The sequence below is a fragment of the Myotis daubentonii genome, chromosome 4 (assembly GCF_963259705.1).
Source record: "Myotis daubentonii chromosome 4, mMyoDau2.1, whole genome shotgun sequence".
Lineage (NCBI taxonomy): Eukaryota > Metazoa > Chordata > Mammalia > Chiroptera > Vespertilionidae > Myotis > Myotis daubentonii.
In genome coordinates, this window is record NC_081843.1 from 14,035,646 (window position 1) to 14,057,760 (window position 22,115).

Here is a 22,115-nt window from a genome sequence, read left to right on the forward strand (position 1 = left end):
TTGACTGGAATGAAACCCAGGACGCTTCAGTCCACAAGCCGACGCTCTATCCACTGAGCCAAACCAGCTGGGGCAAAGCACCCATTCTTTAGAGCTCAGCTCTCCCAGAGGAGCAGGAGGGATTCCCAGACTCAGCAGCACGCAGACAGCTGCAGAGTGACCTGCGCCCCAAGCTCAGCAAAGAACAGGGACAGGTGACCTTCAGGACCTGAGGACTCTAGGGAGAGCAGCAATGGACAGTCATGCTTTGCCATGACCTGTCTGGGAGGAGCAGTAGAGCTGACATCAGCAGAAGCTGTGGCACACGCGCTGTGTGAGTGTCATCACAAGAGCAAAGACTGGCCAGAAGCTGCAGTGACAGGCTCAGCGAGCAGAGCCTTCAGAGACCCGGCGCCTGGCACTGTTCTTTTGTAATAGATGGAGGCCAAACTGAAAATGTCAAACACAGAAGAAAACTTCCAAATCCAGAAAAGTGTTAGTTGGGAACAAACACCCCTTCTTCCTACCACCGAAACCCTGAATGCCACCACACCCCGTAGCTGCCTCCACCTGTTCCTCGCTCGGACAGCCCGCCCGCTCGGCCTGGGATTGGGACTCACTGCAAGAGCCTACCCAGTGTGCCCAGGGCCTAGGCCTAGCCTGACACTGCAGCTAAGGAGCCACCCCGAGCATGGTGGCTTCCCAGGACAGCCGCAGTTCGAGTTTCCTCAGGCAAAAGCAGAGGGTACAGCGTTTGAGCAGGGACGCCTTCACAGAGAGCTCAGCCTCAGCCTCTGCCGCTGCCGCTGGGAGGAAGGACACGGACACCCCTCCCGGCCCGGCCTGCGTGGGCCAGACCTGAGCAAAGCTGCACGTGCTGGCCATCGTGTCCTACAGCCTCAGGGGCACCTGGAGGGTCCAACGCAGACGGTGTCCTGGAGCCCCTCCTGCCAGCTTCTCTGCCCACTCTGGTCCCTGGGAACATTCCAGGCCAGGCCCGCCTTTGCAGGGATGGGGTGTGCAAAGTGTGAACCTCTGTGAGCACCGCGTGCAGAGGTTCCCAACCTGACTCCCGCAGGCCTGGCCCCCGCCTCTGGCCTCACAGCACCAGTGACCCAGCCCAGGGAGGTCCTCAGGGCCTGACTACATCGACACAAAAACCATTTTGTGAAGATGACACAGGATCCTTGAGAGAATGACTTCCTCTAGAAGTAGCTGGGGGAGAGGAAGAGGAATGGGCGTGCCAGCAGCTCCTTCTTGTGGTGCCAGGACAAAGAGGAGAGCGCACCCCCTTCTAGGGGCTCTGTTCTGGTGAGCACGGGGCTGCTGGCCTTGGCAGGAGAAAGAGGGACAGCTCTTATTGGGGTGTCATGCAGGGGCCCCACAAAAAAGCCAGAGAACACAGTCTGCAAGCAGAACTTTGGGAATAAAAATTTTCTAAATTCTCTGGTAAATACGCATTAAAACATTTGATAACACAAGCAAAGGGCTTTACAATTAATTTAAATTAAACCAAGACTGAATTTCCTACACTCCCGGCAGGAAGTTCACCTAAAACATCTGAATACTGGATGCAGCAGCCATGGGCACCCCAGGCCTCAGTCCCGGGGCACCTTGAAACTGTCCTTCTCTTTGCGGATGGCCCTCATGGTGGTGACAGGGTCCGTCTCGCCCGCGTGCTGCTGCACAGTCTTCTCCCTGCAGAAGCCGAGTGCCAGGATGCAGGCTGTCTTGCCCCGCTCACAAACCCCTCCCAGGACACCGGGGAATAGCCCAGGGCCAACTTGGGTGTTTCTGTGGATGGTGTGCTGGCCAAGCCCGTCCTGCTGGCGACCCAGAGGGCAGGAACGTCAATCCCATGCTGGCGTCTGGCAGTGCCTGGCACCACGAGGCTGGAGAACGCACCCGCCCACCTACAGATCCCGACTCGGGTCTGAAAAGACCCACGCCCTTGCCAGGGCGCCAAGCAGTGTCCCCACCGCCTTTAGGAAATGTGTCTGCTCTGTGGCTATACTTAATCCAGATTTCTGGGCAGGCCGCCATTTGGGGTCTTCAGGAGTTTCAGTGAGTGGACACAGAGCTTGAGTGAAGCAGAGGCCAGGACGCCCGAGGCCAGGTGGGCCCTGCCTGCGCCCACCTGCTCGCACCCTCACCTCACTCTCATGAACGGGTTATAGGTGAACTCCTCTGCAATGGTGGACGGCACTGTGGGCTCCCCAATACTGTACTTCTCCTGCAAAGGAAACACATCACTTTACTACACAAACTTCTAAAGATCTTCATTTCAAAATACCGTCTACTGATCTTAAAACACCTGGCTGAGAAGGCAAAGTGAGCAGTCGGCAGTGTCGGGTCGGACACCTTCCTGCTCATGGAGGGGGGATAAGAGTACTGCAGCGGTCACAACCCGTCCTCCTTTGCTGTCCTGGAGCGGGAGGGGCAGGGGGACATGGAGCTTTCCTTTATTAATATGACGTTTATGTTCCACATTACAGAAGTAATAACCAGCCAAAATGCAGAAAACATGAAAAGAAGAAAACACCCACCACCCCACACCCAAGGCAAGTGCACGGCTTGTGTACAGCTCTTTACTGGGAAGAACAGCAAGAAGTCAGATGCCCAGGGTCCCTCCCCTGGCACGACAGCCCCCGCTACAGGGTGGTGAGTTCTCATGTAGGGTATTCAGGCTTCCCCTAGGGCAGCGGTTTTCAACCTGTGGGTCGCGACCATCGGAAAACACATATAGCATATCAGATATTTACATTACGATTCAAAACAGTAACAAAATTACAGTTATGAAGTAGCAATGAAAATGATTTTATGGTTGGGGGTCACCACAACATGAGGAACTGTGTTAAAGGGTCGCGGCGTAAGGAAGGTTGAGAACCACTGCCCTAGGGAAAAGCACCCTGGAAGAGCCCTCGGCAGGCACCCTGTCACCTCCAGTCAGGATGGTCTTGCCCCTGATCGACACTGACCAAGGCAGACAGAGAGAAGATGCAAATTGGGCCGTTTGGCCAACTGTTAGCTTCTATAGAAACTCCACAAGAAGGTCAGGATTGAGAGCCGGGGTCTCCACCCTCCTAGCCAGCCCTGCCCTCTGCCCAGCTAACCTGGAGGGTCACGCCATAGTTGCAGACACCCAAGCCCAGGCTTCCTGACCATTCAGGGCCCTCTAACCTGAGAGTCTGGATCTTACCACCCCCACACTGTGATCACTGGCATCAAACAGTAATCCTTCATCATCAAAAGTCCTCTCTCTCCTGCCTGCGCTTCCTTTGCATCCCTCTCAGCAGGTGTCAGGGTGGGCCCTACACCAGTGTGTGTGTGTGTGTGTGTGGGGGGGGCGCTAGGGGCTATCGTATCTCCTCCAGGGCAAAGGCTGCCTGACTTCCTTCGTGTCCCTTTGCCCGGTGCCTGCACAGGGAGGTGCTCACAGTGGGTTAAAGACATGTAAGAGGAACACTAACTACAGCCAGCCATACCGCGAGGTATTTTGCAGCCATAAAAAGAAATGGAGCTGGAACATGCCGCACATTGGGCCAAGTGAGAGAAGCCCATAGTGCGCGATCCCATTGATGCCCATAGAAACAGAAGTGAGTGGTGCCAAGGCCCGAGAAGAGAGGATATAGGGCAATAGTGACTGCTAGTAGGTATGACATTCCTTTTGAGGTGATGAAAATGCTCTAACATTCATTGTGGTGATGATTGTACAACTCTTGAATATATGGAAAACCACCGAACTGTTCACACTAAGTGGAAATTATGTGGTTGGTTGATTATACTTCAATAAAGCTATTTTGTTTTTTGTTTTGTTTTTTTAAAAAAAGAAGTAATCCTTCAACCATGGGAGGTGTGTTGAGTCGGGATGGGGCAGGAGGTCAAGATGAAGGTTTATTGCTAATCTCTGTTCTTTCCCTGTCCCTGAAAACAAGCTTAGAAGGTTTTATAATATTCCCTGTGCTCCTGTATTCACTTCTAATAAATCTTATTCTATTTCCTATGAGGGAAGAAAACAAGTTAACTCTTCTAAGGATAATTTTAAAACAGGTTCGTACATGTATAGTTGGGGAAGTGTAAACTGTCCTAACCTCTTAGATTATCTGTTAAAGTGAGTGTCAATGTGCAGCGATTTTCCTACAGAAGCAGGAAGGATGCAGTGTAAACACTGCAGCACCGTTCGCAAGAGCACGCTGGAAACGCTAAATGTCCTCTCGAATGAGATTGGTAAAATGATATAGAAGTGGCATTCACACATTAGTATATTTGAAAGTAAGATGGATGGGTAGACAGTGGTAAAATACATACAATAAAATAATGTTAGAAGAGAGTAGGTGTTAGGTATATGAATGTTTTTATATGTGTGAAAGTTCTCATAATAAAATGTTTAAAAGGCAAAAAAAGTTTAACACAGTTTGATATAACCCATGTGTCAAAGAAGAACTCACAAGAGATATTTTTTAAATATTTCAAGTTGAAGATAATGAAAATATAACATTTGAAAACGTATGGGATAATGTTAAAGCAGTTCCTGAAAGTAAGTTTTTAGCTTTAAGTGCTTATATTAGAAAAAAAGAAAAGTCTAAAATCAATGAACTCAGGTTCCGTATTAAGAATCTATAAAAGAAGTAAATCCGTAGTAAGTAAATGGAAGGAGTTTAAAAAGATAACAGCAGAAATCTGTGCAATGGAAAAACCAAGCAAGGAAAATTAAGGCAAAAGTTGTTCTTTTTAAAAAATCAAGAAAATTGATAAGAATGATGAAGAAAAAGAACACAAATTACCAACATCAGAAATGAAAGAAGGGATATCACAGAGCCAACAGATATGGGTTGGAAGGGCTCAAACTAATCTCAAAATAAAAGCTAAAACTATAAAAATTCCAAAAGGAAACATAGGAGAAAATTTTTGACCTTGGGAAAAGCAAAGATTTCTTAGGAAACAAAAAAGTATAAACCATAAGAAAATATAACAAATATAAGAAAATTAATATGCTGGACTTCATCAAAAGACACTATTGAGAAAATAAAAGGCAAGCCACAGTATGAGAGAAACTATTCACCATACATATATTTGAAAAAGGACTTGTATCCATTTTTTAAAAATCCTCTTATCTGTAATAATAAAAGTGTAATATGCAAATCGACTGAATGACTGAACAGCACAATGACCATTCGGATGACCATGCTATGACACGCACTGGCACCAGGCCAGCCAAGATGGCCATCACCCCACAATCGCCCCTCAGAGGGAGGTCCAGGCCACCGGCCAGTGACACTGTGGCGGGTGTGTGGGACCGGCCAGCGATTGCCCCACAAAGGGAGGCCCAGATCAGCCAAGCGGTCACACCCCACGCCTATTGCCCGCAGAGGGAGGCAACTAGTGGTGGGGGAGGGGAGGACAGCGCCACACACATGGCAAATAGTGGCAGCAGCTGGGGAAAGGAAAGCCCCGATAGACCCTGATCGCCGGCCAGGCCTAGGGACCCTACCTGAAGGGTCCCAGATTGCAACAGGGTGCAGGCCGGGCTGAGGGACACCCCACTCCCTGTGCACAAATTTCATGCACCGGGCCTCTAGTTATTCAATAAGAAAACAACCCAATGTTTTGAATGGGCAAGAAGATTTGAACAAACACTTCACAAAATGGCCAGTAATTGGTAAATGCAACTTAAAACCACAGTGAAACACCACTACATACCCATTAAAATTATTAAAATTAAAGAAGACTGACAATATCAATGTTGGTGAGGATGTGAAACAACTGGAACTCTCATAATTTGCTGGTATTGTAAAATAATACAAACACTTAGGAAAATAGTTTGGCAGTTTCTTTACAAGTCAAACATATACCTAATACAACCCAGCCATTCCACTCATAGGTATTTACTCAGGAGAAATTAAAACATATATCACACAAAGACTTATACACAAGTGTTCATAGCAGCTTTATTACTAGAAACAACACAAATGTCTATCAAGAGATGAATGGATCAACAAAATGTGGCATATCCAAACAATGGGATACCATTTAGCAGTAAAAAGGAATGAACAACTGATACATGCAGCAACATGAATGAATCCTAAAATCATTCTACTTAGTGGGGAAAAAAAGAAGAGTACATACTGTATAGTTTCATTTATATAAAATACTAGAAAATGCAAACTAACCTCTAGTGCAAGCATGTCAAACCTGAGGCATGCAGCCCGCCAGCCGTGAGTTTGACTAGTGGCATGCAATCAATCAGCAGTCCTCTGGAGCCAGGCAGTAAAAAAGAGGCATGAGGAAGACTGGGGGTGATGGAAATGTTTTATGTCTTAACTGTAGTTGTAGACATTTCACTGGTATAAACATCTGTCAAATATCGCTCAGTTCTTCACTTTAAACTGATGCAGTTTATTACATGTTAACTAAACCTCAATAAACTTGGTATTAAAAAAGGAACAGTATTAAAACTCTGTAACAAATTTAAAAACCTTAATGAAATGACAAATTCCTTGAAAGAGACAAGTTGCCAATAAAACTAACTCAAGAAGATACTAAAATTGAATAGCCCTACACAAATAAATTAATTCAGAACAAAAAATCTTTCCTACAAAAAGAATTCAATATCCACCTGGCTTCATTGGTGAATTCTAACAAACATTAAAGAAAGAAATAACAATTATAGGAAAACCAGAAACTAGGAGGAGAAAGCACTTTTGCATTTTATGAGGCCAGCATTACCCTATTAAAACCAGAAAAAATGTTAAGAAAATAAAACTACAGACCGATATCTCTTATGAACACAGAAAAATAGACTCTAGCAACATATCCTACCTAATAAAGAGGGAATATGCTAATTGACTGCCATGCCCTCACAAGATGGCGGCACCCACAGCCACAAGATGGCAACGCCCAGTCTCCTCAGCCCCGCCTGGGGGCAGCAGGTGCTGCGCCTCATCCAGCCAGAGTCCCCCAGTCCCCTCAGCCCTGCCTCATCCAGCCAGAGTCCCCCAGTCCCCTCAGCTCCACAGGGGAAGGCAATTGGGGGCGATCGAGATGGCAGGGGAGGGCAGTTGGAGGCGATCAGGCCGGCAGGGGAGGGCAGTGGGGGATGATCATGCCAGCAGGGGAGCAGTTAGGCATCCATCAGGCCGGCAGGGGAGTGGTTAGGGGGCTATCAGACTGGCAGGCAGAGTGGTTAGGGGCAATCAGGCAGGCGAGTGGTTAGGAGCCAGCAGTCCTGGATTGTGAGAGGGATGTCCGAGATTGGAGAGGGTGCAGGCTGGGCTGAGGGAGAAACCCCCCCATCTCTGTGCATGAATTTTGTGCACTGGGCCTCTAGTGAAAAGAATAATAGGCTATTTATGACTAAGGTTTATCCAGAAAGCAAGATTGGTTTTACATTTGGAACCAATTCATGTACTTCATCATAGTTACAGAGTAAAAGAAAGAAAAAAACTTGACTATGTAATAAATGAAGAAAAACCATATGATAAACTTAAACATTAACTCATGGTAGAAACTCTCAGAAAACCAGGAATATAAGTAAACTTCATCAGCCTAATAAAGAGGATTTATGAAAAACCCACAGTTGCCCAGCCAATATGGCTCAATGGTTGAGCATCAGCCCATGAACCAGGAGTTCAATGGTCAGGCATATGCCTGGGTTGTGGGCTCAATCCCCAGTAGGAGGCATGCAGGGGGCAGCTGATCAATGTTTCTCTCTCATTGATGTTTCTATCTCTATATCCCTCTCTCTTCCTCTCTCTCAAATCAATACAAATATATTTTTTAAAAAACAAACAAAAAAACCATAGCTAATTTTGTACTTAATGGTGAAAGACTGAATGCTTTGTCCTTAAGACTAGGAACAAGCCAAATATGTCCACTCTCACCACTTCTGTTTAACACTGTACTGGAGATCTTAGCCAGTGCAATAAAGCAAGAAAACAATAAAAAGCATATAGATTAGAAAGAAATAAAACTGTCTCTATTAGTTGATGACATGATTGTCTAAAGAAGAGATGCTAGAATAAGTGAGTTTAGCAAAATCCAAAGGATATGAGGTCCAAATACAAAAATCAACTGTATTTCTAAAGACTATCAACAAATAATCATTTACAATAAAATCCAAAAACATGAAGTACTTAGGGATACATTTAACAATATGGGAAGACCTTTAACACAGAAAATTACAAAATATTGTTGAGAAAAACTAAAGGACCTCAATAAACGGAAAGCTATATCATGTTCATGGAAAGACTCAATATTGTTAAGATATCAATTCTCTCTAAATCTTTTGTTACAACACAATCCCAATCAAAAACCAAGCTGACATTTTTGTAGAAATTAAAAGATGATCCTAAAATTCACACAAAAATGCAAAAGGCTTAAAAGAGTCAAAACCCATTTTTCAAAAACTTTTAAATATTTTTATTGATTTCAGAGAGGAAGGGAGAGGGATAGAGATAGAAACATGGATGAGAGCCAGGTCGGTGTGGCTCAGTGGATAGAGTGTCAGCCTGTGGACTGAAGGGTCCCAGGTTCGATTCCGGTCAGGGCACATGCCCAAGTTGTGGGCTCAGTCCCCAGCGTGGAGCATGCAGGGGGCAGCTGATCGATAGGATTCTTTCTCATCATTAATGTTTCTCTCTCTCCCTCTCTGAAATCAATAAAATATATATTAAAAAAAGAAAGAAACATCAATGAGAGAGGCATCAATCAGCTGCCTACTATACTGGGGCTCGAGACTGAAACGTGGGCATATGCCCTGACTGGGAATTGAACCTGGGACCTCTTGGTTAATGGGTTGATGCTCAACCACTGAGCCATACCAGCTGGGCCAAAACCCATTTTAAAAAAGAATAAAGTTAGAGGACTTATACTACCCAATTCTCAGACTTACCATGAGCTATAGTAATTAAGACAGTATTATTGATACAAGGATAAGTCTGATCAATGGAACAGAATAGAATCCAGAAGTAGATTCCTACAGGGTCCATTTTATTCAGCAAAGATGCCAAGATAATCCACTGAGGAAAGGACAGTCTTTTCAACAAATGGTACTGAATAACTGAATATCAATATGCAAAAAAGTGAACTTCTATCCTTACCTTACACCATAAACAAACATTAACTTGAAATGGATCACTGATTTAAATATAAATTTATCTGAATATATGTAGGGGTATGCAAAGATTTTTTAGGTAGGACACAAAAAGCATAAAAAATTAATAAACTGAGCTTCACCAAAAGTATAAACTTTCATTCTTTAAATATATTTTTTATTGATTTCAGAGAGGAAGGGAGAGGGAGAGAGAGATAGAAACATCAATGATGAGAGAGAGAATTCTCCCGCATGCCCCCTACTGGGGATCAAGCCCACAACCTGGGCATGTGCCCTTGACCAGAATCAAACCTGGGACCCTTCAGTCCGCAGGCCGACTCTCTATCCACTGAGCCAAACCAGTTAGGGTAACTTTTATTCTTTAAAAGATACTGTTAAGAAAATGGAAAGGCACTTGGCTGTTTTGGCTCAGTGGTTGAGCATGGACCCATAACCAGGAGGTCATGGTTTGATTCCTGGTCAGGGCACATCCATGCAGAAGGCAGACAATCAGTGATTCTCTCTCATCATTGATGTTTCTATCTCTTTCCCCTTCTCCCTTCCTCTCTCTGAAATCAATAAAAAAAACCAAAACACACACATATAAAATAAAATGGAAAGGCAAGCCACAAACTGGGGGAAAATATTTGAGATCTATGTATGAAAAACACTTGTTTCCAGAATATACAAGAAATTCTTACAACTCAGTAAGAAGACAACCCAATTTTTTAACTGGACAAAAGATCTGAACTTATACTTCACACAAAAAGATGTATAAAAGACCAATAAGCACATGAAAAGACACTCAATTTACACCAGAGTAATGTAAATTTTAAAATCACAAGGATATACCACTACTCACCTATTAGAATGGCTAAAATTTAAAATATCAACAACACAAAGCGTTTGTGAGCATATGGAGCAACTGCAACTTTTATGCATTACTATTGGGAATGCAAAATGGTAAAACCAAATGGAAAACAGTTCGGTAGTTTCTGAAAAGTTATACACTTACCATACAACCCAGCAATTTTACTCTTAGGCATGTTCCCACAAGCAGAAAGCGTGTTCACACAAAGACTTGTACACAAACGTTCATAGCAACTTTATTTATAATACTAAAACACTGGAACCAACCCACGTGTCCATCCAGAGATGAGTGGGTAAACAAACGATAGCATATACATATGAGATGCTATTTAGAAATAAAACAAGAATGAATCCTAAAAACATCATGTTGAGGAAAAGAGCCAGAGACATCAGAGTTATATGAAAGTCTAGGAAAGAAAAATCCATAGTGACAAAGCAGACCAGTAGTTGGGAAACTGAGTGGGAAGGAGCAAGGGAACTTTTGGGGGTAGTGTAAACGTCTTGTATTATGATTGTGTTGCGGGTTACACAGACGCATGTATTGTCAAAATTCATCCAACTATACAATGCTCACTTGGGTACTTTTCACTGTATGTAAATTACCCTTAATAAAATTTACTTTTAAAAAAGCAGATAACCATGAAAAGAATGAGTTCAATCTGTATGAACTGATATGGAAAGAGTACCGAGACCCAGTATTAAGTGAAAAGAAACCCACAAAGCAATTATGTATAGGATAAATACAGGATAAGTTTTTTATTTTATTTATTTATTTATTATTTTGAATCTTTACCCAAGGATATTTTTTCCATTGATTTTTAGAGAGAGGGGAAGGGATAGGGAGAGACAGAGAGAAACACTGATGCAAGATAGACACATTGATTGATTGCCTCCCACATGCCCCCACCAGAGCCAGAAAGAAGCTTAATACTGAGGTACTTGTCCTTGATCAAAATCGAACCCAGGACCCTTCAGTCCACAGGCTGACACTCTATCCACTGAGCCAAACCGGCTAGGGCTAGGATGAGTATTTTTTGCTTTTTGTTTTTTAAAAAATATATCTTTATTGATTTCAGAGAGGAAAGGAGAGAGAGAGAGAAACGTCAATGAGAAAGAATCATTGATCAGCTGCCTCCTGCACGCTCCCTACTGGGGATCGAGCCCACAACCCGGGCATGTGCCCTTGACCAGAATCAAACCCAGGACCCTTCAGTCCACAGGCACTCTATCCACTGAGCCAAACCAGCTATGGCCAGGATAGTTTTTTATATTAAGAAAAGTATTCATACATATGCAGTGTAAAAAAAAATGAGATATTTATCAACTGTTTAAGAAAGTATTTAAATTTAAAAATATGTATTTTTATTGATTTCAGAGAGGAAGAGAGACAGAAACATCAATGATGAGAGCGAATCATTGATCAGCTGCCTCCTGCATGCTCTACACTGGGGATCAAGCCTGCAACCCGGGCATGTGCCTTTGACCAGAATCAAATCCGGGACCCTTCAGTCTGCAGGCCGATGTTCTATCCACTGAGCCAAACCATCTAGGGCATACTTAAATATTTATAGGTATTATAAGCCTACCCCCCACCCAAATTGATAAAGTTGCTTAACAAAACCAGGTTATTTATTAAAAAACAAAACAAAAAACTGTGAGAGGTAGCTTTACTCACTGAACTCAGCAAAAGGAGCTCCCCTATACCTGAGGCTTCCCTTCCCAGTGTGTACGTTTCCTCGGTGACTGCAGTGGGCACCCTCTGCCTACCCAGAACATCTGTAGCTGTGTTTCCAAATCCCCCAGAAGTCCAGGACCATAAGCCAACCCCTGGGCTGAGCCAAGGAGCAAGTTTGGAGCCATAGTTGAAATAAATGCCTTTCAGTCAAACAGCCTCCAGAGCGAACAGCTGCCACACAGTCCTACCTGCTGCCCAGGACATGGGAAGTGGGCGGGGATCTGGCACTTAGGCTGCTGTGGAAACACAGACGCCCAGGTCCAGCCCAGACCCACTGAGTCAGAAAGGACCTGACAAGCCACCTGGTTCCTGCACAAAGCTGGGTGGGCGCAGTGGTCAGCAAACTGCGGCTCACGAGCCACATGTGGCTCTTTGACCCCTTGAGTGTGGCTCTTCCACAAAATACCACGTGCGGGCGCACATGTACAATGCGATTGAAACTGTGGGCCATGCGCAAAAGTCGGTATTTTGTGAAAGAGCCACAGTCAAGGGGCCAAAGAGCCGCATGTGGCTCGCGAGCTGCAGTCTGCCGACCACTGGCCTGAGGCCCCACTTGTTCTTGGCCCTGAGGAGCACTGGCTGCCCGCTCTGGAGATGATGCCTTGAGTGCCAGCAAGCCGGGCCCTACACAGTCCCAGGAAGTCCCTTCACAGCGACTGACACAGGATGTGCCCACAGCATATCCCACTCACCTTGGCCCAGGCCAGTTTCTCCTGAATGGCGGTGTTGCTGGGCTCCACATGGCGAGCGAACTTGAGGTTGTTGATGGTATATTCGTGGCCACAGTACACTCTCTGAGGAAAAAGCCAAACCCAGGGGCTCTGGAGAGACTCATTAATCCCCCTCAACCTCTCAGAGATGGGCCTCAAGGGCCCTGTGCTGGGCCAGTGACACCAGGGAGCGTGCCTTAGGATAGACACTTCTTGCGAGTATGTGAAGCAACAATAAAAACTACGTTTAGAGAAAACCCACGGTCTCAGGGAAATGCCCCGGCCCTCCCACTCTTCCTCACACGCAGGGGTAGCCACAGGGGGCGAGAGGGGGTGCAGGACAGGAGGTCAGAGGACAGAGTGGGAGCAGGCCTGTCCTCACACCAACAGCCAGGGAACGTGGCAGGGGCTCTGCCTACTGTGTCCGGAGGGAGCCGGCCCAGGACCTCGATCAGGGCTCTGTACATCTCATCCGCTGTCCCTTCAAAGAACTTCCCGCAGCCAGCCACAAACAAGGTGTCACCTGAAAGAGGACAGCCATGGAGGGTGAGGCCACCAGTAGGACACACCCCCTTGGGAGGCTGATGGTCCACCACTGGGCAATGCTGACCACCTGCTGTCCATGGGCTAAGCTCCACTTTGTCCCCTGAGCTGACTGGGGCCCAGCACAGATGTGTCCTCCACCTAGATACCCGACAGAGCCCAAAGACAACCCACAGCTCTCCGCTCCCACCCACCCCAAAACTTCTCATGCAAGTCTCGCTCACTGGTACCACCAGCTCCCAACAGCTGCTCAAACCCAACCTTAGGGTCATGCTGACTCCTCGCTTCACGGCCCAGTCCTATTAGCTGTAGTGCCGGGACCCCCACACCCAGCACTTGTCCCCACCGGCCCAGTAGCCCCTTCCCAGGCTTGGCCTGTATCTTCCCTTCTCCCAGGCAGCCAGGGCCATCCTATGACACTTTCCATGATCTCATCGGGAACCCTCACCAAGGACCACAGCCCACAAGAGCCCTCGAGATTTGAACCTGCCACCTACAGATCATCCTTTCCTGACTCCATTTATTTTTGTCTTTTTTAAAATATATTTTTATTGATTTCAGTGAGGAAGGGAAAGGGAGAGAGACAGAGAAACATCAATGATGAGAGAGAATCATTAATTGGCTGCCTCCTGCACACCCCCTATTGGGGATTGAGCCCACAACCCAGGCATGTGCCCTTGACTGGGATTGAACCCAGACCCTTCAGTCCGCAGGCCGATGCTCTATCCACTGAGCCAAACCAGCTAGGGCCTGACACCGTTCTTTAGACAGTGTCCCTTCAGCAGACGCCTCCAGGTCTCTATGCACTGCTGCTTCCCTCCCCGAGTCTCGGCTCAGTTCCGTGCCAAGTGGAAACCACAGGCATCTGTTCTCCAGGCCCCTGTGGTGAGGACAGCCTGCGACCCCACGGCATCAAGCAACATTCCTCTCCCATCAGCACCTGCCAGCCTCTTCCCTGGCCCGTCAGTGCCCAGTCCTGCCCACCACATCGCAGGGCCAAAGCCACACTCTTCCATGGGCTGTCACCTCCTCTGCTTACATCTTAGGGGGAGGGAGCGTGGCCCTGGGTCACTCAGACCTGGGCTCGAGGCCTGGGGCCACCAATAAGCCCACGTTCGCATGCGGTAGATGCCTTGGCCGCACACACAGGCCAGCTAGGGCCCTGCTGGACTGTCCTATTTCCACACCGTTAGTCCCCACTGAGGACACCGTAGGATTTTTCACATTTTTATTATTGAAGTCACCAATAACACAATGTACTCCCTGCCAGCTGCTGTCACACAGAAAACAGTGACAACTTGTGCAGGACACAGTTCAGGTCTGTGTTTGCACCTTCCAAAGCGAGACTCAGCTTCTAACAGCAGTCCCCAGGGGCCCATTCACACCCCCACGTCCTGACAACCTTGAGAGGCAGGCACTTCCTTACCGCCTCACAGATGGGCAGACTGATGTCCAACAGAAACAGGAGTGTGATGTCCTGAGGGTTTGCCAGGCCAGGCACCGGGCACACTCCTCTCAACTCAGGCCTACACCACTCAGTGAGGACACTTTGCTCTCACCACACACACAGCTGAGACCACTTCAGGGCAGTGCACACGTGGCATGCGGGCCAATCTACCTATTCCACACCACAGTCAGACTTAGCCCACCATGAGGCCTGGGGCTGCCACAATGTGCCCAGGGACTAGTAACCTGACTCACAGCCCCACACCTCCATCACTGCAGTGAAGACACTGAAAACAGCTGCATATATTTTTTAAAACTGAGATCTGTGGATAATATCGGATTTGTAGAAAAGCTACAGAGGCCTCTTATGCACCCCTGACTCAGTTGGCATTTCCCTGGTGTATTTGTCAAAACTACAAGCCTGCATCCCTACATTGTTATTAACTAAAAACTCCACCCCGATTCAATGCACATTTCCCATTAACGTCCTTTTTCCATGGCAGGATCCAGTCCAGGAGCCCATATTGCATTCAACATTGTATTTTTAAAAAATACTTTCACTGTAGTTACAATATTATGATTATAGCTTATATTTCTGGAAGACACAGAGCCTACAAACTATTACATTCACCAAAATATTAGGGTGGCAGTAGGGCTCCATGCGGCCAACAGGCCTGCTTTTCACTGGGCACTCTCAACCATTACCATTCGTCTGTGGCCACTGGCTCATGCCACCCTAAACCTGGTTGTCACGTGGCCATTCTGCTCCACCGGTTTCCCAACCAGCATCAACATTCTTTCATTTCCTCAGCCCAGTGCTGGGACTAGCTTCACAAACCTCTCAGGGCACAGCCTCCAGACTGCAGCCACTACCTTCTGAGCTTGTCGGGGCTGCCAGGCCGGCGCTCTCAGGATTGCTTTGTGTAGGAGACCTGACCAAGGCTGGCTACTGACTTTGCCAAACGTACTCGGCTCACAGCCCAAGGAGGGATGGGCAGTGTGAGCACTCAGAAGGGCATCAGTTAGGCCCACATGAGGTGGGCCTGAGGCTCCCCACCCTGCCCACCTGGCAGCTGCTGCAGGTAGTGGTGGCTCAGGCTGCATCTCTACCAGGCAGTCTCTCAAGGAAAGGCTGGTCCCCAGGGCACCAGACAGTGGTCAGAGGGAAGCACAAGACCAGCCCCACCAGGAGGCACCACTCTTCCCTGTATCCGCCCAGCCTGTCTGCCCCCATGTGTTTGAAGCTGAGCCCCAGGCTCTGCCCTGAGGACCGTGGTCCTCCTCTCAGCCCTGTGTAGTTTCAGGCAGAAAATGCTCTTCTTCTCCACTCCTGTGCCAAGAGGGTCTTTGCAAAGAACACCAAACCCCCAGCACACACACCTGAACCCTCACCTGTAAACACAGCAGAGGGCTCGGAACTGCCGGGTTTGCTCACAAAGTAGCAGATGTGTCCAGAAGTGTGACACGGTGTCGACAGGCACTTGACATTGAGAGACCCCACCTGAAACAAAGCACACGCTGGCGAGTGCTCCTAGGGCTCACAAGCACATGGCCCGCTGGTCTCATGGGTCTCGCTCAGGCCCCACGCTTTCCACAGTGAGACATGGATCTTGCTGGTGACCATGAGACTCAGTCCTCAAGTGTGTCCCCAGGGGCAGGGACCACCCTAGAACCTGGTATTTGCTGATGTGCAAAACCAAAGGGGCTTCTTTTGTTTTCTCCCTCAAAATCAGCCACTGAATTAGGCATCTGCTAGAAAAGATGGTTTTGCTTCTTAGGTGTTTGGCCTTTTATTGTTTTCCTTCTCTGTCTCCCTCCTCCTCCCACCTCTTCACATAAAAAAATACACACACGCGCACACACACAAACACACACACACACGCCCAAAAAACTGAAATAAAGATGAACATCTGTATGACCTTTACCTGCATCACCAAATGCAGACATCTGGGGCATGTGCTCCCCACACTCACACATTTCAAGTCACACACATCCTGACAAATCACCCCTAAACTCCAGCTGCATCTACTAAGAAAAGCGCATCCTCCTGCATAACCTCACTATCATCACATCCAAGACCTTTAGCAACAGCATGAGCACATGATCCCATGTAGCGTCCATATTTAAATTTCCCATTAGCTCTAAGCTGTACCCTGCAGCTTCTTCTCTTATCTAGTCACCATCTGCACACTGATTTGCCTGAGATGCAGAGGGGACTGCCCAGGCTCGGGCAGCCCCAAGAGCCCTCCAACCATCCACAGGTCAGCTGTCTCCACAGCTAAGCCCTTATGGGCCCCTGTAGGACCCTGGGGAAACAAAGGGGACAGCCAGGTGGAGGAGGCAGTGTTCCCACCGTGCCCCCACCCCACCCCTGCTCTAGGGCCTGATATCCATTTCCTTTGGGGTCCACTCCTCACCTGCAGTGTAGACAGGTGTGTGACCTTGTGAGTCAGGGCCCCAATCCGGTCATCGCCCCCGTACACCTTCAGTCCAGGCTCCAGCTTGACAAGCTTCTCATTCCCGCCAGCATGGTCCCTGGAAGCGGAAAAGACCTAGGGCTACTGCTGACATGGAGGAGGTTTGCTTGCTTGTAAACCCTGCCCAAACAGAATTTTTATTTTCCTAGTTATGCTTCTCAGAAGTAGAAATGCATCTTCCAATACAGGAAACTGGCTTCTTGTCTGTCATTTGGCTCCACTGAAAAGAACGTCCTCAGGCACCCCATTCCCATGCCAGGCATTTCCGGGCCCCTGCCTCAGCACTTCAAAAAGCAGGTCAGTTACACCAGTGCTAGCTCAGCCGGGCCCTGAACACACTTGAAGAGCAGCCGTCCCAGGACAAGGCCAGGGCTTTCTGGTCACTACACATTCAACTGTGGACTCTTCTGATGGGCCCAGAAACAGCAGGGCCAGGATAAAAGGAGGCTGGCCCTTTGCCCCTCTTCCCTCAAAGGACTGTTACACACTGGTCAGGGCCAACCCCTTGACCCGCTCACCCCCACCGATAAGTGGGAGGAGGCAGGGGCCACACCCTGAAGCTCACTTTGGGGCCCGGTTCAGGGTTTATGTTCTGGCATAAACGTAAGGTGCTGAGAAAATCCTCCGGAAAAGCGACACCTGAAGTGGGGATAACAGTGCGGGAGGGAGAAGCAAACTGTGCAGAGCTGAGGAACGGGGTGCTTCCTGCAGCCGCATGGAGGCCCGAGAGGCCAAAGCACAGCACAGGCAGATTTCCCAAAAGCAAGAGTGGCTGCATCAAGTAGCTCAGGCCAAGGACAGGGCTGTAGACTCCGTCTGTAATTAGCACCTGATGTCCCAGAGACGCAGCAACTTAGATATATCAAGCCAGACATTTCCACCACTTAACAAACTGGCCAAACCACATGCATACCACTCCCAGTGAAAGGCCTCATTTTATTTCTGGGAGAAGAGGCTGGTGAAGCAGAGCTCCTACAGGCGAAATAATAGCAATGCTACGAGGACAGATTCATTCAAAGGTGTTAGCTGCAGTCTAGCAGTTATTTGAGGGTGGGGAATCAGAGCCAAATAAACATTATTATTATTATTTTTTTAGCTTTGAAGAACCTCAAAAGTTTCACAAATCCCAAAGAAGGACCTTGGACATACAACTCTAATCCTAAACCCAAACACAGGTGCTTTTTCATCATTTAGCCTTTAAATATAAAAATAAAAAGGCCACACACAACCTCTCCAAATATGGCTGTTGGTTTTAAAAACACTGATGTCTAGTCTAGATTTTGCCTAACATTGAGGCCAACATCTCATCACACAAGCCCAAGGGCTTTCAAAGGCACTGCTGGAGGTCGTCTCATGGCAGAAGGATCCACAGCACAAGCATCTCCCCACAGAACCCCCAAGTTACCAGACCCCATCACAGGGCCAAGGGGCTAGGGCTGAAGACCAAGGGGATCGGGCAGCAGCACAGAGGCTGACACCCGAAGCCTCCTCAGAACCCCACTGGAGGCGGGCCCTCAGCTGCAGTGGTCACAGCTGTGGGGGCACAAGTGACTCAGACTGCCAGCTGCGGGAGGGCCCAGAGAGCCTGTGAGAACCCCACCCAACCCCACCCTCAGGGTGTGCCTGGCAGGGAGCCATCAGGCCTAATCAGCTCTGCTGGCCTGGAAGAAGTTCAGCCTCGGGCGGGGAGCACTTACCAATGGTGGTGGGTGGTGAGCACTGTAGTCAGCTTCACACCGTGCTTTTCTGCCATTTCTACAACCTGTAACCAAACGTGAAGCAGGACAGAGGCCGCCATCACACTACAAGCGCTGGCTCACCAGCCCGCAAGGTGGGGTGCCCGCCAGAACTCAGGGTCTGCCAGGAATGGCCGGGCTCCATTCGGACCCTGCCAACTCGGCCTAACTTCGGTAGAGCAGGGTGACAGTGGCCTTTCTCTCTCTTGATGCACTTGGCAATTCAGCACCGCCCCCCGCCCATGACCTCTCCAAGCCCCTCTGGTCAAGGGCACAAAGCCTCAAGGAAGAGTAGACAATACCAAGTACAGCTCCTACCTCTCTGCCCAAGGACTTAACAGACACAGGCCTTATCTTTCCACAGCAAAGAGTCTGGTCACCCCCACCCCTTTCATTGGCCCTTTGCCCCAATAACAGTGGCTGGGCACTAGTTAAATTGTTTGTAAAAAAAGAAATAGATTAATTTCTAGTTAGCTTCAGCCAAGTGCAAGAACACGGAGGTTATCACACCCATCAGAGGATGAAGAACTGTTTGCCGGGGACACACCTCCCACCTTCTGGGGCTGCACTGGGTCCACAATGGCGGCCTCCTTGGTGTCATCATCGATGATCAGGTACATGTAGTTGTCGGTCAGGGCAGGCAATAACTCAACCTTCATGGCGTCCTGTTCCACGGTCAAGCTCTTCCTCAAATCTGTGTGATGGAGGAGTCCCAGCTGGGCTAGACCTGAAGAAGAACGCAGTTTTGGTCAGTGTTCACGTGAGGCCACATCAGGCAGAGACTTCAAATCAAGCCTCAATGACGCAGCAATAGGGGCGTCCTGGGGATGTGACATCCCAGAATGACATGCAGTGAACATCCAAGCAGAGGCTCACCCTGCCGGGTTTTCTAAATTCCTTTGAAAGAGAAGAGAATATTCTCATTTAACCACATCAGTAAGAAAATCTAGAAAACAATTCATATTCATGGAAATCAGCTCTTTCAGATTTATGATCTGAATATTTTCAACAACGAAATTCCTATTATTCAATCTAAAAATTCATGGAGGCCCTTAAGCCTTAGCATAAAAGGGATTAAAACTGTTTAACAGAAGGCGAGAGAAGGCAGCCATGAAATTCTGGGATATGTGCTGGGATAGGGCCTCTCCCCAAAGGGATCCAGAAAGCAGGGAGCACTGACTGACTAACAGACAGGCCATGTCTCCAGGGGCCATCGAAAACAGATTCAGCCTTTTCTGCCATGGCCAGGGAAATTTCCTGAACTGTCGCTTTAATGATTGCACACAGATATCCGATGCCTTCTTTCCTTTGACAACTAGCAGGGCATTTGCCAGACCCTTCTACTCATGCAGAGCAGAACAAACATTTTTGTATGATCAAGTTTGTGATGTTCCACCAGCTATCTGAGACCCAGTGTTATCTGAGCCTGACGACTATACTACACAAGGCAGTGCGTGTATTGCGGGTGCGGGTGGGAGGCGGGCAGAAGGACAGAAACAAAACTCCATGAGTCTGGAAGCATTCTCCCCAATGGGGGGCCCCATTTTTGTATTTCCCAGAAATTATCCACTCTGCCCAGGTAAAGAGACCGTTATTTACAACTGGTGCTAGGGAACCTGGGGAAGATGCTATTATCTCTAAGCAAAGAATTCATCTGGTCCAATCACCACCAGAAACCTTATTCCTTTACCAAAAATTATATAACCTAGCCCACCACAGCCTGAGAAGTGGTTTGCAACTGTGACCTTTGTGTAACCAGAGTGTATGGACCTGCAGCCTATGGTCTGGGCCAAGTCCTGAGACATGTTTTGTTTGGTTTCTTTTGTTTTGTTTTTTTTAAAATATATTTTATTGATTTTTTTTTTACAGAGAGGAAGGGAGAGAGACAGAGAGCTAGAAACATCGATCAGCTGCCTCCTGCACATCCCCCACTGGGGAAGTGCCCACAACCCAGGCACATGCTCCCGACCGGAATCGAACCCGGGACCCCTCAGTCCGCAGGCCGACGCTCCATCCACTGAGCCAAACCGGTTTCGGCTTGATTTCTTTTGAATGAGACCCGTCCTTCCGCATGGCATCAACTCCTGGCAATTCCCTACAGTCCCACTTTCAACAGCTGCCCGACCCCTGACACAACCCTCAGCCTTGACACTGTGATGCGTTTTCCTAAAGGGCAAACAGAACAGTCAACAGAGCCAAATATCAACAGTACAATGATTGAAATTTCTTTTGGGAGCCAAATTTTTTAAACTTAAACTATATAGGTAGGTACATCATTATTAACTTAATTAGGGTACTCCTAAGGCTTAGGAAGAGCCACACACAAGGAGCCAAAGAGCCACATGTGGCTCTCGAGCGGCAGTTTGCCGACCACGGGCCTAGGTAATGCCCTCCTTTCAGTTAGGTGACTGCTAACCAGGTCCCAGAGACCGCCCCTACTGCTAATCAGCCAGGTAAAATATCAGGAAATAAGGAAAAGGAGATTTCAAAATAAAGGCCAAACTATTCCGACAAAGCAAGAGGTTAGCATCTGATCTGACAGCTGGAAGAGCAGGCCCTTGGAGGCCAGGGTGCGCAATGCCTCTCATTTCAGGGGCACCGATGGAAACACAGCAAGGGAGGGCCAGGGTCCCACGGCCACGGGACCAGGCATTGCTCCAGGGCTCTCCCCTGTGTCATCACTTTAGATTCCGTGCCTCGGTTCCACTTGACAACCAAAACTCAGGTGATTTACTTAGAACATAACATTTTCTGGGGCTCTCGGCAGTCACATCACCCTCGGGCATTAGAGATACGGGATTTGTGGGGTGGGGGTACGGAAATATGAGGGAAACCCCCGCACCGCCCAGCGCCAAGGAACTGAGTGAGGGCTGCCGGCTGACCGCGGGGGGGCCGGCCCGTGCGCCGGGAGCACGGCTCCTTACCTAGCACCAGCCTTCAGCACCCTCAGCGGATCAGCGACCCGCTCTGTCTTCTGCCCTCTCACAGCCTGACCCAACTGCTGTGCAGCTTTCGAACCCAACTGGCCTGCCCGCCGCCGTCAGCGAGGGTTAAAGTCCTCTGTCAATAAAGAACAGCGTCAGGCGTCAGGCGTCGGCCGCCGCACCGGCGCGGGCCAGCGGGCTGCGTCCACGCCCAACGCCCGGCTGCGGGCCGCCGGCGCCTCTGGGACGCCTCGGGAGCGCAGGTGGCCTAACTGCCGTTCCCGGCGATGACACTCGCCAGGACCCTCGGGCCTGACTTGTCCCCGCCCCCGGCCCCTGCCGCTGTCAGCCCTGCCCCGGCCCAGCCGGCCCGGACCCACCTACCCAGGCCGCGGCGGACACAAGCGGCTCCCAGTGCGGTGAGACTGCAGCGGCCGAGCAGCCGGCTCAGCACCATGACCGGGGCGGAGAGCGGGCGGCAGTGCGAGGCGTGGGCGGGCAGCACACACGGGGTCCGCGAGTCGCGGCCAATCGGTGCCTGTCTCGAGCCCCCACCCCACTTGCCGACCAATCAGAGCTCGATTCCCAGTCCTGCCCGCCTCAC

General features: G+C 48.6%; 1 protein-coding gene across 4 annotated transcripts; it reads right to left on the bottom strand.

Annotated features, from left to right (window-relative positions):
- Nucleotides 1–1,386: 1,386 nt before the first annotated feature.
- On the bottom strand, nt 1,387–22,049 carry HAGH (hydroxyacylglutathione hydrolase). Of its 4 annotated transcripts, none has more exons than XM_059692692.1 (10): nt 21,896–22,017; nt 21,512–21,647; nt 19,142–19,314; nt 18,549–18,613; nt 16,792–16,909; nt 15,767–15,875; nt 12,805–12,908; nt 12,368–12,469; nt 2,133–2,212; nt 1,387–1,677 (listed from the first exon to the last, which is right to left on the bottom strand). In XM_059692692.1, the coding sequence occupies exons 3-10, from the start codon at nt 19,244–19,246 to the stop codon at nt 1,578–1,580; spliced, it is 783 nt and encodes a 260-aa protein (XP_059548675.1). In that variant the 5' UTR covers nt 19,247–19,314; nt 21,512–21,647; nt 21,896–22,017; the 3' UTR covers nt 1,387–1,577. The 4 variants fall into 4 exon arrangements, with proteins under 4 accessions (XP_059548675.1, XP_059548676.1, XP_059548674.1 ...); XM_059692693.1 differs by having other exon boundaries at nt 21,892–21,983; XM_059692691.1 differs by lacking the exon at nt 21,512–21,647 and having other exon boundaries at nt 21,896–22,049.
- Between the last annotated feature and the right edge of the window lie 66 nt (nt 22,050–22,115).

Bases quoted from the DNA above. Each gene is read 5' to 3' on its own strand.
- HAGH (XM_059692691.1), bottom strand. From the start codon at position 21,968: ATGGTGCTGAGCCGGCTGCTCGGCCGCTGCAGTCTCACCGCACTGGGA. The intron at 19,315-21,895 runs GTAGGTGGGTCC...GTTCTTCTTCAG, and splicing joins TTGTGTCCGCCGCGGCCTGG to GTCTAGCCCAGCTGGGACTC. The intron at 1,678-2,132 runs GTGAGGGTGCGA...CGGCTTCTGCAG, and splicing joins AACCCGTTCATGAGAGTGAG to GGAGAAGACTGTGCAGCAGC.